The 12,732-nt window shown below is 41.1% G+C and overlaps 1 protein-coding gene across 1 annotated transcript in view; it reads right to left on the minus strand.

Annotated features, from left to right (window-relative positions):
- Nucleotides 1–1,228: 1,228 nt before the first annotated feature.
- The window catches only part of LOC118689901 (complement C4-like), a 51,676-nt gene continuing 40,172 nt past the window's right edge, over nt 1,229–12,732 (minus strand). The window contains exons 35-43 of the mRNA XM_036388372.1: nt 12,047–12,215; nt 10,304–10,391; nt 9,624–9,698; nt 8,894–9,002; nt 7,833–7,922; nt 7,348–7,440; nt 6,569–6,652; nt 2,677–2,809; nt 1,229–1,565 (exon numbers count right to left, since the gene is read on the minus strand). Of these exons, the coding sequence (XP_036244265.1) occupies nt 1,427–1,565; nt 2,677–2,809; nt 6,569–6,652; nt 7,348–7,440; nt 7,833–7,922; nt 8,894–9,002; nt 9,624–9,698; nt 10,304–10,391; nt 12,047–12,215 (980 nt within the window). The 3' untranslated portion in view covers nt 1,229–1,426. The remainder of the gene's footprint in view (nt 1,566–2,676; nt 2,810–6,568; nt 6,653–7,347; nt 7,441–7,832; nt 7,923–8,893; nt 9,003–9,623; nt 9,699–10,303; nt 10,392–12,046; nt 12,216–12,732) is intronic.

Genomic DNA, 12,732 nt, shown 5'->3' on the forward strand with positions numbered 1-12,732 from the left:
TTACAATCGCATTTCATAAATGTGAAAGCTGGGGTGAACCTCGAGGTCATCTGTCAGTTTAAGTGTCTGTCTTATGCCTTCAGTAGGTTTTCTATCTTCCTTTACATATGTCATGAAGCAGTCATTGGGGTTTTCCTGAAATGAGCCTTCCCTACCCTCCATCCATGCAATGCTTGGCAGCTGAGAGGAAGATGTTGGTGATATCCAGGTCCAGCTGATGCTAAGTTTGAGTTTGCAGCCTTCAAAGACAGCTGTTCAGTTCTGAGTTCAGGCACAAAGCAATGAACTGTCTTCTGTGAATCTGAAATTTCTGGTGATGAAGCTGTTTTGGTAGGTGCTGCTGCAGTGTAATGTCTTGGCCACATGAGCATCACTGTTGCCCTTTCTATCAGTAGCATCATTTGACTCCAAATTAATCACCTCAGCATGGATCTACTAATTATCATATCATTGACACAGGCACTTCTTATTTTTACTGCAGTGTAGCACAAGCAGTCCAGGTGGCAAATATTTGTACTCAGTAGCTGCTGGCACAGATAGTGGTATGAGCATCTGAGGATGGTGACCTACACAGTTTTCTCTGCTTCAGACATGACTGCCAAATGGCATTTTGCTGGCAAGCTAAAGCAGCAAAACCTGTGGTTGAAAGTCATCTGCTTATTAGTGTTACCAAAACATTTTCCACAGACTTTTTCTTATTCCAAGAAAAGAGCAGTTTTGAATTAAACTCAAGAAAAAGAAAAACTTGAAAGACATGTGGCTAGAGAGTGCAATTAAAAGCAATTCTGTGCCCTCAGTGAGCTACCAGCCTAAAAAGCTAGTGGAAGACTCCCTGTGGAAGAGTCCAGCACAGGGCAGGCACAATGTACCACTCCTAGTTCCAGCTTTAGAAGTGTATGGAATCCAGCCATGGGGTCAGCAGGACTCACAATTACAGCCAGAAACCAGCTGATGTGTTGAAGCATGAGCTGGTATCTCTTTCAGTTTGTTACAGCAGTGTAACACAGGTAAGCTCATGAACACCCAGTTTTCTTTTTGACCTGTGAAAATGTCTTGGTCTTTTTTAAAATATTTTTTTCGTTGCCCAGGATTGCAGACATTATTCAGGCAATGCACAGTGTGTTTTTCTTTTGACTCTCTGCAGGATAATTGCACTGTTGTAGAATAGCTCAAGGGGACACAAATTCCTGCTCTCTCTTCCCAGTGTCAGGTACAATAAGCACAGTAATTAGGAGAGGAACTGCATTTTTATTGTATTACCACACACCCCCCCACAAGAAGATGTTTCACACCCCACTCAGTGAAACAGCAATGCAAGCAGTCCTTCCATGTTTCAGGTACCACTGGGATGCACAGGCTTTGCAGGAAGAATTCTGGCAGAAGGTGAGCTGCAGTCGCAGAGAGATGTGGGGGTCAGAGCCGTTGTTCAGACATGGCACAGGCTGTCAGAGGTGCTCAGGAAGTCCTGCAGGTGAGCACAGCTCTGCCGGCGCAGAGTGCTGCGGCACTCACTGCCCTCCGGGATTTTCTCCACCCAGGCTTGTGCATCAAGTAAGTATTGCATCCTGAGGGAAAATGGGACAGGTAAAGAAGGTTAGTCATTATTCCTGACATGGAGCAATGAGAGAGTGTAATCCCTGATCTACTCATCCCTCCAGAGAGGCATCTCTGAAATCAAGAGTTATACTAGCCAAGAAACTTGCTTCACCAGCAGGTTAACTGAGCTTCGAACAAAGTCTGGGATGTGTCAGTGCCAAGCTGGGACAGACCTGGCTGTACTTGTGTTTTGAGTATGTCAGGTAAGCTTGGGCTGAGTTGCTGTTAGTTTCCAGAATGACACAAAAGGCCCAAGTGCCCACCAGTGGGACAGAGAGGGGAAGTTTAGTTCCAACAGAGTATATGAGAAGCTGTGTAACTTCCAGTATTCCATGCCTGAACTGGAGAAGATGTTGGAATTTAAACCTCTGCTAGGACACCCCAGTCTCTATCAGGCTTCTTTTGAAGCAGGCCAGCTGACCTAGGTGGTGTCATAGAGATGGGAATGGGACTTTTTAAGGTTTTAGGAAGTGGTGCTCACAGCTTGATGGAGATCTCCTCCCTAGAAGCTTTCAGAGTCATTACCTTTGTCCAGTTCTGTGCAGGGAAATGAAACATTTACGATGTCTTCCTTCCTGAATACTTGATAGTGTCATACTAAATTCCCACTCAGATAGATTCCCTTTTTTAAATTAAAGTGTGACAGTGAGAAATGACAAGAATATGCTACCCACATGCATGGAGGAGCAACCTTGGGAGCTGCTCTTAGTCATGGTCCCACACATTTCTTCCGCAAACACAGGATCTGTTTAAGCCATGCGCAGTAGATGGACTGGGTAGCTTTTCCCATTGTCCTTTTCTAGCTGTGAGTTTTTAACCCAGGGGAACCAGGGCCAGATTTGATCCTGAGAAGTCTGGGAACCACAGAGCCATGAGCCAATAGATTTGGGTGGCTCAGCTCTTCCCCAGAGCTCTGCTTTTGCCTATGGAGTGGAACACTTTGCATTTTAGTAAGTCCAGCAGAATCATCCCCTGAGAAATTTGATGCTGCCTTTACTTTCTGGAGGTATTCTAACAGATTGAGTATCCTCTGGGTTTATGATAGCAGCTGCTGCTGCCCAGAGACCATTTTGCACTCACTTGTTGTTGCAATCCACTGTTTGCCCATCTCTCCCCATGAGGAGGTAGCGTTTGCCAGGGACAATGTTTAACTGGCACATGGAGCGCGATAGGAACTGTCGGTGCTCACCCACTTGGATGCTTTCATCCGCAGCTGTGAGAAAAGAAGAGAAAACCCCATGAACTTTTCTAACAGAGCGAAGAACTGTAGGCCACAGGACACAACCCCCTGTGGTCATTTGCGCCACTGCTAAGCCAAGGTGATATTCCTCTTTGGAATTGGGCTTGTCAAGTGTCACAGACATATTTTCTGAAAAATCCTTTTGTTAGAATCTTTTCTCCTGAGAAGCTGGAAGCTTCAGCTTCTCCATGTTTTGCTGCTTTAGAATGTGATTTGGAGAACTGTTTACCCAGCATGTGAAATTGTTTTTACTTGATGACCAATGACAGCCACCTGTGTCAAGGCTGTGAGCGGTCACAAGATTTTATTATCATTCCATGCCTTTCCTTTGCAAGCCTTCTGATTAAATCCTTTTCTCTCTCTATTCTTTTAGTATACTTTAGTATATCATTTCTTTTAATATAATATATATCATAAAATAATAAATCAGCCTTCTGAAACATGGAGTCAAGATTCTCATCTCTTCCCTCGTCCTGGGACCCCTGCGAACACCACCACAGTCAAGTGAATAAATGGCCCTGCTATGGTAGGATACATTTCCCTTAGTGTGACCTGATAGAAAGTAAGCCACTTTTGCCTTAGCTGGTTGCCTTGGTGTTTGCTGTAATTATTGAAGGAGATGTTTTCCTATAGACCTTAGGACCTTTCAGACGCTTTGAAGTTAACTTCAGTCTCAGAGACTGAAGGAAAAGCCAAGGAAAATAGAACATGCTGTCTTCCATTTCAGAGTATTCAGGTTCAGGGTGCTCTTAAAAACTAGAAAACTAAATTCAAACATTTTGAGGCTCAACAATGCAGCAGACAGTATTGAAATCTCACTCTCCTTAGTACACCTGACCTGAACTTTGCTAATGCAGCCTTTATGCTCTTCCCTCTGAATCTGATACACAGGACAATCTCCTGGTGATTTCCATGTTAAAGTAGCTTAGAAGATTCTGGTCTGGATTCTGGCCCAGAAGTTTATTAATTCAGAATTGCACTGCCCACTACAGAAGTGGGGATCCAAGGCAGATGAGGTGGCTGCTCAGGTACTGCAATGACATGAGAGCTGAAAAGATGCTTATTCATCTGAGCAGTCTCAGGTCATGAGGACACTATGTTGTTTAACTAGAACAACGGCTTTTCAAAGTCCATTAAAAAAAAAAAGTAAATAGCAGCAATATTCTAATTTCTTACTCTCTTTCTAACTATAATTTAAAATTTCTTGTAAAAATTCAATATTAAACCAGTTTAAATTACATGTAGATGACACTATGGTCTTTTTATCAGTTAACAGAATCTTGTGCATCATCTGCTCTAATATAGAGTATTTTTATAAGTATGGAAAGACTAGTCATCAAAATCCTAAAAGCAGAACAAAACTGAGATAGAATATTCTAACATTAATTAGATTTCAGAAAATTTGGCAGAGACTGCTAATCTGTGAAACCTAGCTTTAAGAACCTTATCTACCACCTATTTAAAACTTGCATCAATTTAATATATGTTACCTATACATCTGCATTTTTAGAGAGAATATAAGTCCTGTAGATTTTCTCATATAAGCCAAGACCTTTTTGCTGTTCATGTGCTGCATATTGTCCTGAATTTTCATTTTGTTCATGGAATTCAGAGATGGGTCAGAACTACTTGAGAAAATGATGATGTTATGGCTCATTTGGCTTAAATTACCAAGGTGTTTCTTGGTTCATATGTTTCACAAATGGCCTAATACAATTCAGACAGTGGGATCATAAGCATTTGAGTCATTACCTTGAGTGGTTATTATGTAATTTCCAATTTTAAATCTCCAACTAAAAAGAAGTTAAAATTTTATGTTTCAAAGCATCCAAGTGGAATTTAAGGTAAATATTTACTTAGAGTTTTAGAATCTGTAATGGGAAATACTGTTTAAAAAGGGCAGTAGGGGGGGAAGAAAAGGGAAAAGAAAGATTCTGTGCTACTTTGTATGGGCTATACTGTTCCCCTAAAGGACTCTGGAGGGCTCATAGGACAGCACAAATATTAGCCATCCAAAACCTATATACTAATTCTGTCAATAACCAAAGTAGTCTGAGAAGCACACACCTACAATATTCTCTTTTGCTGACTCCCAAACACAAATAAGTGTTTCCATCTGTCCTCTGAACAAACCCTTTACATCAAAGGCTGTTAAGGAAATAATGACAGGTTCCAGAGAATGAGATTTTACCCAACTAATTCTCATCTAAATTTATAATGGCAACAGAGGCCAACCTCACTCAGAAGAGCTGCAGAGAATACAAGAGATACTAACACTAGTTCAGTCACAGGCTGATTTGGGTGCAACACCTAGCTTTTTCTTCATCCTCATATATCTTTGTGCCTCCTGCCAGCCTTTCCCAAACCTGCTGAAAGCTTTCTGACACTCAGAAGCTGCATCTGACAGCACAAACCAAAAAGAATTATCAAGTATGTGGGAATACAAGACATCCTTTCCCTTCAACTTCACATTCAAAGGATATTTCTCTCAGCTACCAAAACCCAAAATCTTTCCACTGCTTTCCTGCAAAGTGTGAGTACAAATGCATTTGGACCCAGAGCCCTAAAGCCTTTAAATGCTGTAGGTATTCTCAAGAGATTAATAAAACTTTCCATTGGGATACCATAATCTCCTACAGTCAGTTTTTTGACCACCAGGTACATTATCATTTCCTTCCATATGGAAAGTCCTGGGTATGTCCGATGCTTTCTTTGGATTCAGGAAGCATGGACCTTATTTTACTGAACATTGGGCACAGATCACAAGCTGTGTGCCATAAAGTACTGCGTGACATTACCAGGCCCCTGGACAAAGACTGATGGAGTGAGTTAATTATTCTGTTCCAGAGAGGGAAGATTTCAAAACCTTTGAAGTCCCTTTTTAAAGGCAATCTCTGGCTGCCAAAGTCAAAACTGGTGACCACATGACACCACGGGAACTGAAGTCTGGTGTGTCACCTGACAGCTTCCCCAGAAATTACTCTGAAGAGTATCAGTGCTCTCTGATGCTGCTGATTAAGTTCACATGGGGGCAGCTGGGATGGCAGGCTTGCAAAATGACATTGTCTGAGAGCTGTGCAAACCTTTTCACTGCACCTAACAACAAAGAAGCCATTCTGTTTCTTTAGCACAGTTATTAAATTGAAGTTCCAGAAGTTTTCCTGTCTTTATTGACCTCAGGCAAGTAACTGTGGACTACTCTTATCCTGTTCCACAAGAGTTGCAATTGCTTAATAATTAGTTGAGTAATAGGCACTTCAAATCTTCATTTAGTATCAGAAGAGAGGTCAGTGGCTATGTCCACATGAGAAAAATTAAGGATCTGTCAACAGTCTATAAAATGAAATAGTTGATGCAGAAGATGTAATACCCCCACTATGCATGTGTTTGGAGGGGTTTATCTTAGACTAGCTCCAGTCTGTAACCATGGACTCAATGAATCTGGAACGCGTCTTCTTGTTTATTTTCATCTGAAAAGTTTGAAGCTTGTGTGCTCTGGGACTGCACAATGTGAACCAAGAAAACTACCCTGGGGCTTAACTGCACAGTGAGGCAGCTGCACCAAACAAGCCTTGCAGCAAATAAGCCTTCTTGAACGCCTGCTGTGGAAATATATCTGACCTCTCTTTCCCATGGCAGAAGAAGGCATCTGCATGGCTCATGCTGGCCAACATTTAGTCAACCTAGTTTTTCTACAGGTGAATGAAAGGAGTAAAACATTATGATACTTACATGCTTTAAGGATCTTGTGGATTTTGGCCTCATAGTAATCAAAAACATTCTTCTTTGTACTGCTGAGGATCTCCACCTCGTATGCTGCAACAGACAACAACTCTGTGATGCCAGATGGCAACATGAAATTCCATCCAAAGACTGAGTAACAAGTGTGCTTCTACCAAGTGTCTGAACAGAGGCCAGTGTACCATCTACTCACAAACCATGGAATTATTAATCAAGAGACCTAGATTTGTATTCCTTTCTTTGTATTTTTTCAAGGAATCTCTTCTGTGGTTAGGTTTTCACTCTTTCCTGTCCTCCTGTTAGCATCTAATTTACCAATGGTGCACAACCAGTTTTCCTTCAGAAGTTTATGCAACTTTGTATCCAAAGAAGAGGCCAGAAAGGTGAATTAACAAAGGGAAAAATATTCATCTAGCTCTGCAGAAGGAGCTACTGAACTATGGCATGCCATGGAAACCCTATTCTTTTTTTACATCCTGTAACATGAGTTACTGCACCATGGGTTTTTTCTAAACATAATAACATAATGTAACAATGTCCACCCCTCCTGCCCCCAGCATCCTGCTGCATCTTTCCAAGGCCTGTCCTTCCCACTTCTCTGACCTGATGACTACAACTGCACATGCCTTCATTAATTTCTCCTCTGCCTCTTGGCCACTTATGGAAAACCTACTCAATTCAGGAGAGGTCTGGGCACAGTTTAAGTTTGATAAGTTTATACTTATTAAAATGAATGATGCTGAAATCAACAGTTGTCTTTCATGCCTTACCATAATCTGCAGTAGGTTGGTAGCAGACAAAACTAACACGTGTGGTTTGTGTTAATGATTTACTGAAAGTTGATTTTTGTTTTGGGCAGGGACCTGGAAGGAAGAGAATAAGTGATACACCTCTATAGGCATGGATATGTAGACAGATGTAGTTTACACATCCATTGTCACACAACAATACAACAGAGAATAAAATGGCAGAACAACTTCCTTAGTGGTGCGATAGAGGGTTTTTACATATATACACACGTGTGTGTGTGTGTGTATATATATATATACATATATCGGATTTAGCTATCAAAAAATCCCGGATAGCTGAGAAAAAAGTCAACTTGATACTGAACACCCTAGAGGATGAATGTGTCCTGTATTACACATTAGGATAATTCTAATGGTCCTTTCTGGGCTTAACAATTCCCATGTAAATTGTTCCTAGAAGTAACTAACTCTCTTCTGTTAGACCAGCTCATGCAGCCATTCCTTACCTTCTGCGCACTGGCAGACGTCGGCGTGGCACAGCTTTGAAAGCATGGCACTGTGCTTGGGAGCACTGTAGAACACACTGCAGCTCCTGTCTGTGGGCAAGGAACAAAGCAGCTTGTATGGGAGAGCTCGGGTGGAAAAGCCTGTACAGCACAAACTATGTTTGCAGCCCAGCTTTTCCCTGGTCCAGAGAAAGCAGAGCGCTGAGGGATCAGATGCACATCAGCAGTTCCCAAAGACCTACAGCTTAGGCACCTGGAGTACAGTGTTGTATTTCAGCTGGGCAGCAGCTGGAGGTTATTTTTGTTCAGTTTGGGTAAATTTTGTTTGGGCATTTTGTTGTTGTTGGGGTTTTTTATTTGTTTGTATTTGTTTTTTTAAGTTGTACTTTTCCCTCCCTGCATCCCCCTTTTTTTTTTTTTTGTTCCCTCTGGAAACCATCCACCTTAAAAGCCTCTTTAGACCACAGAACAACAGTGAACACTGCACTGTTTCAGAAGAAGAAGACAGGATCAACCAATAGTTAGTTAGTGGTTTAAACCCAGTGTAAACTGTCTTGGATCCCTCTGTTAAGGCAAAGTAGAGATTTGACCTAATTTTCAAACACTGTTTGCATAACTTTGGCAAATGGGGATGATTTGCATTTAACCTTTCTTTGAATGAAGAACAAGGCTGCTTTCCCTGGCAAGCACACTACAAAAGTCAAACCTCCAACATGGTCTATCTTAGATGTATAAAGACACAGCCTGTCAAAACAAAATGTGAGTGAAATATGTTTAAAAGCATCATGAGAAGCAGGAACTCAGTAAATCTGATTTAAAAATTCATGAGTGTAAAAGTTCACATTTTTAGTCCCTTTGCAATACTAGGCCATTCCTGAGAAGATCTCTGTTTAGATTATCTGAAGTAACTGGAAGACAGTTATGCAAAGCTTTTTTTTTTTTCCATCACTAAACAAAATTATGTGGTTTCACACACTACATCAAAATCAACTTTCTATGGACTGGAGGGTTTTTTGAGACACTCTTTCAAGCAGTTATGTATCATTTTTCTGTGCCCTTACCAGGGTTGTAAAAATCATAAAGGATGGCATTTGCTGGCTGAACCAAGCCCATGGGATTGATTTGCTTTGCCCCAAATGATACACAATCTGGGTCTGGTCCACTTGGGAGCTGGAGGAAAAAGGAAGAACAGTTTTGATGAGAAAACTCTCTCTCCTCAGTCAATTCCTCAATATTTGTGTCTGTGCTACATGTGGAACACTTGTTCTGATGGCATAGATGAGTTAATACTGATATCTGCTTTGGCTGCAGAGGTGAAGCAATTCAAGTGGATGTAGGGTGGAGTCATTATCCAAAATATTGGGAAAAATACAGAGACTAGGGGTCCTGATGTTTACATTTGTTAATCACTATCTGGATTTTGGTCTTGACATGTAAGATGCCCATGCGGAATTTACAGGACCACCAGTTAACACTGTTGTTATCATGTATGAAAAACATTCCTTCTGGCTAGAGAGGGAGAGGATCTCTTTTTTCTTGGGCCAAAGATCAAAGCTTGAATATGAACTACATCTCCTTGGACATAGAATGGTGGAAGATGAAGGTGTGTGTTTCCCTTCTGCCCTTCCTCTGTTCCTATCCTCCTGTCCTCTCCACTGAGCTGTTCAATAATAATAAATGACAAAAATTACAGAAAGGTAAAGGAGAGTCAAAAATGCAATGATTAGATTTTTAAAAAGTCTATATGCTATCTGAAATGGCAGGGATTAGAAAATCATTGGGTTTGTTTACCTCACCAAAGTAGAGCAAAACCTTCCCTTCCTTGTACTCAAAGTGCTGAATGTACCTGTCTGAAGCTGTCACCAACTGCAGGAAAACAAAGAAACAAATCAGAACAGAACAGGAATATTTTTGCTGCCACCTTCCATTTTCTAGTTTGCTTTTTTCAGCCCTCTTTCTTCCTCTGTAAAGGAGACTGTCCCTGAAACCACAAAACTGAGCAAACTTCCCTCAACCAAGCCGGCTCCAGAGCCCCAAACTCTGAAGCCACATTTTCAGAGCACTGTGCCCCATCTCCTTGTCACTCTGTCCTGCCACCAAGCACCACTGAAAGACTACTTGCCTTCTGCTCTGCAAACACAGGATGCCCTGTCCTGGCATGTCACAGGACAGCAGGATATGATAAGGGCACATTACTGCCCTGCTAAGCCTTGCCCTAATTTCTTTTACAAGGGACTAAGAAATCTGAACTCCCTTCACCATGAACTTTGCACTTCTTTTATATATTCAGCAAATATTTTTATTAGAATGAGAATAGTGAAGATCAATCTATCTATCTATTCTATTTATCTATTCTATCTATCTATTCTATCTGTTTTTCCATGTCTCTTGTGTAGATTTTTGGAAAGATTTTGAAAGACAAATTTTCTAAAGGCTAAATAAAATGTTGCATAGAAAAGTGTGCTTCTAACCTGTTCGAGCTCCTTTGTGTCAGGCTCCAACCCACTCAGCAGAGTGAGATCAACCAGGGACATCTTTGGTGCTTTGGGACCTGTGGACCTTTATAAGGGACACGGTCAGCAGTGAACAGCTGCACTGAACAGCCAGGTTGCTTTGAAGAGTCTGGCTTTCCAGGCTTGCTGAAGGTGAAGTAAAACCTTCCACTCCATTTAACTTTCCTAAGTGGATTTTAATTTGAAAATTATCTGCCTAATTCATTAAGAGTCAGGAGGTAGAATGAATCATCTAAACTAATCAAATGGTCATCCAAAACCCAGATGCCTTGCCTGAGATTTTCATATAGGCTTTCCTTGGAGCTGATAGGCAAAAAAAATCCCCTGTAAATGACAGTTCATCCCACCTTAAAAGCATTGTTGAAGCCAGGGAGGTAAACAGCACTCACTGACAAAGTATTTGTTCTCTGTTACTTAGAAAGTGGAGATAGGAAATTAATTTATCCAAATTTTTCACAGACTAAGTCAAATTTACATCACCTTTGCTGTCCGAGGCAAAAATCCTCATTGCTGTAATTATTCACTAAATATCTGTATTGGATTTCCAAACTTTCAGCTTTCAATATCTCAAAAATCAGGAAGTGGTGTCATTGCTGGAAAATGAAGTGTTTCTGCACTCACACGGGGTGCCTTGACATGAGAGATTTTACATACACTTGGTGGAACTACAGAACTTTTTATTTTGGCACTCTCCCTTTCCCATAAAGGATGCACCACAGTGTAGGAAGGAAGAATGGTGATGTAAATCTTGCCTTCAGTTTTCTCCTCTGTCTTAACCACAAGGAATTTCACATTATTGTCTAAGCCTCAACCTAGCATTCAGCAGAATAGTGATGCAGAACAGTGGATCTGGTAGCTGATAAGTGTTACATAGCAACTAATGGGGAAGATGATGCTTTGGCCAGTAAAAAATTCACTGAATATGTGTTTAATGAGGGAGAGTGAAAATTGGAAATTAGGGTGACTTCAGTCCTCCCCTGCTATTGTTCATGCCACGGTTTGAAAGAGGAGATAAAACCACTCTCTTCAAGGCTTTGACAAAAGTCAGTGGAAAACCAAAATTCTACTGGAGAGAAAAACCTGCTTCTTCCATCCTGCTCCTCTCCTATCTAGAATAGATAGGAAAGACACAAATTTGTGCTTCTGAGACCAATGCCAGACTGTAAATGGGAGAAAAGACAGGTGTTTCAGTGTTATGCTGCATAGGAGGGGTTTTTTTTCTCCTACTTCTGCCCTTGCCAACTTCTTGTCACAACAGAATATCCCATCTGTCTCCTCTTTTCTCCTAGGTTGTATTAGCCATCCTTTTTTTATGAGGCCAGAGTGTGGCCACAAAGGAAGTAACAGCATCTCTCCAGAAAGTGATGAAACTCTGTAAATATGCTACTACTGCGTTTCAGCTGTATTTATCTTTTTTAATAAAACATTTATTTCAAATTTTTAGCCTGCCAAGTGTTTTAGAGACTCCCCAGAATTTGATAGGGAAGAATCTGCAGTGGACATTTGAAGTCTATGTAAACTATGTAAATAAATCTCATCCATTGTTTGGAAACCTTTTCTCCTGCCACGGGAGAGAAAGCACGTGCTTACAGTGTATGCAGACTCACAGGAGATGACTAGGTTGGATGCTGAGTTTGTGGACATGAAGAGGATGACTAAGGAGAATTACAAGCAAATGAGGAGCTGATCTTGCAGACCTACCTGACACAGACTTTGTACTGCAAGGATTCTGTTTTGCTTTGAGTGGTCAGATCCCTTTTTCTTCTGCTGCGGATATCAAACCAATCCATTTTAGACAGTGTCTCAAGTGTGCTGTTTCCTCCTGTAGTCAAGTCCTCATCATCATAGTCTTCATCAGAGTATTCAGCTTCTGGAGGTGAGAGACAGGGTCAGCCATGAACACGTTTGCCTGCAGTTTGGCTCCTTTTTGGCTTAATCATAAATTCTGGTGGGCAGTCATATAGTAAACTGTTATAAAACTCTCAGTCACTGAGAGTTTTACAACAGTTTACTGTACACTGTCTCAGTGGTTCCAATTCATTCAGAGTTAGAATTCTAGGGATAACCATAGTAAGAATAATTAACAGGCTAAGAATGGAGTTTAGGCTATGCATAAATATTTAAAGGACAATCCCTCCCTCCAAAAGTTAACAATTCAAACAGAAAAAAAAACAATGCAAACATAGGCAGAGATGATGATGACTACACACTTCAGGAGATGCAAAACACATTCTTGCTTATATGAGAAACCTATGACAGATCTGCCTCTAAGAATTTTAAGCCCACATGGTAGGTCCCTCATTAGCCAGGGAACTGAGCAGGGCTTTCCCCTCTGTGAAGGGAGTTCGCCTCCCCTTTCTCAAGAAGAGTGTCTAATGGTATCTGTG

The sequence above is a fragment of the Molothrus ater genome, chromosome 2 (genome assembly GCF_012460135.2).
Source record: "Molothrus ater isolate BHLD 08-10-18 breed brown headed cowbird chromosome 2, BPBGC_Mater_1.1, whole genome shotgun sequence".
Classification (NCBI taxonomy): domain Eukaryota; kingdom Metazoa; phylum Chordata; class Aves; order Passeriformes; family Icteridae; genus Molothrus; species Molothrus ater.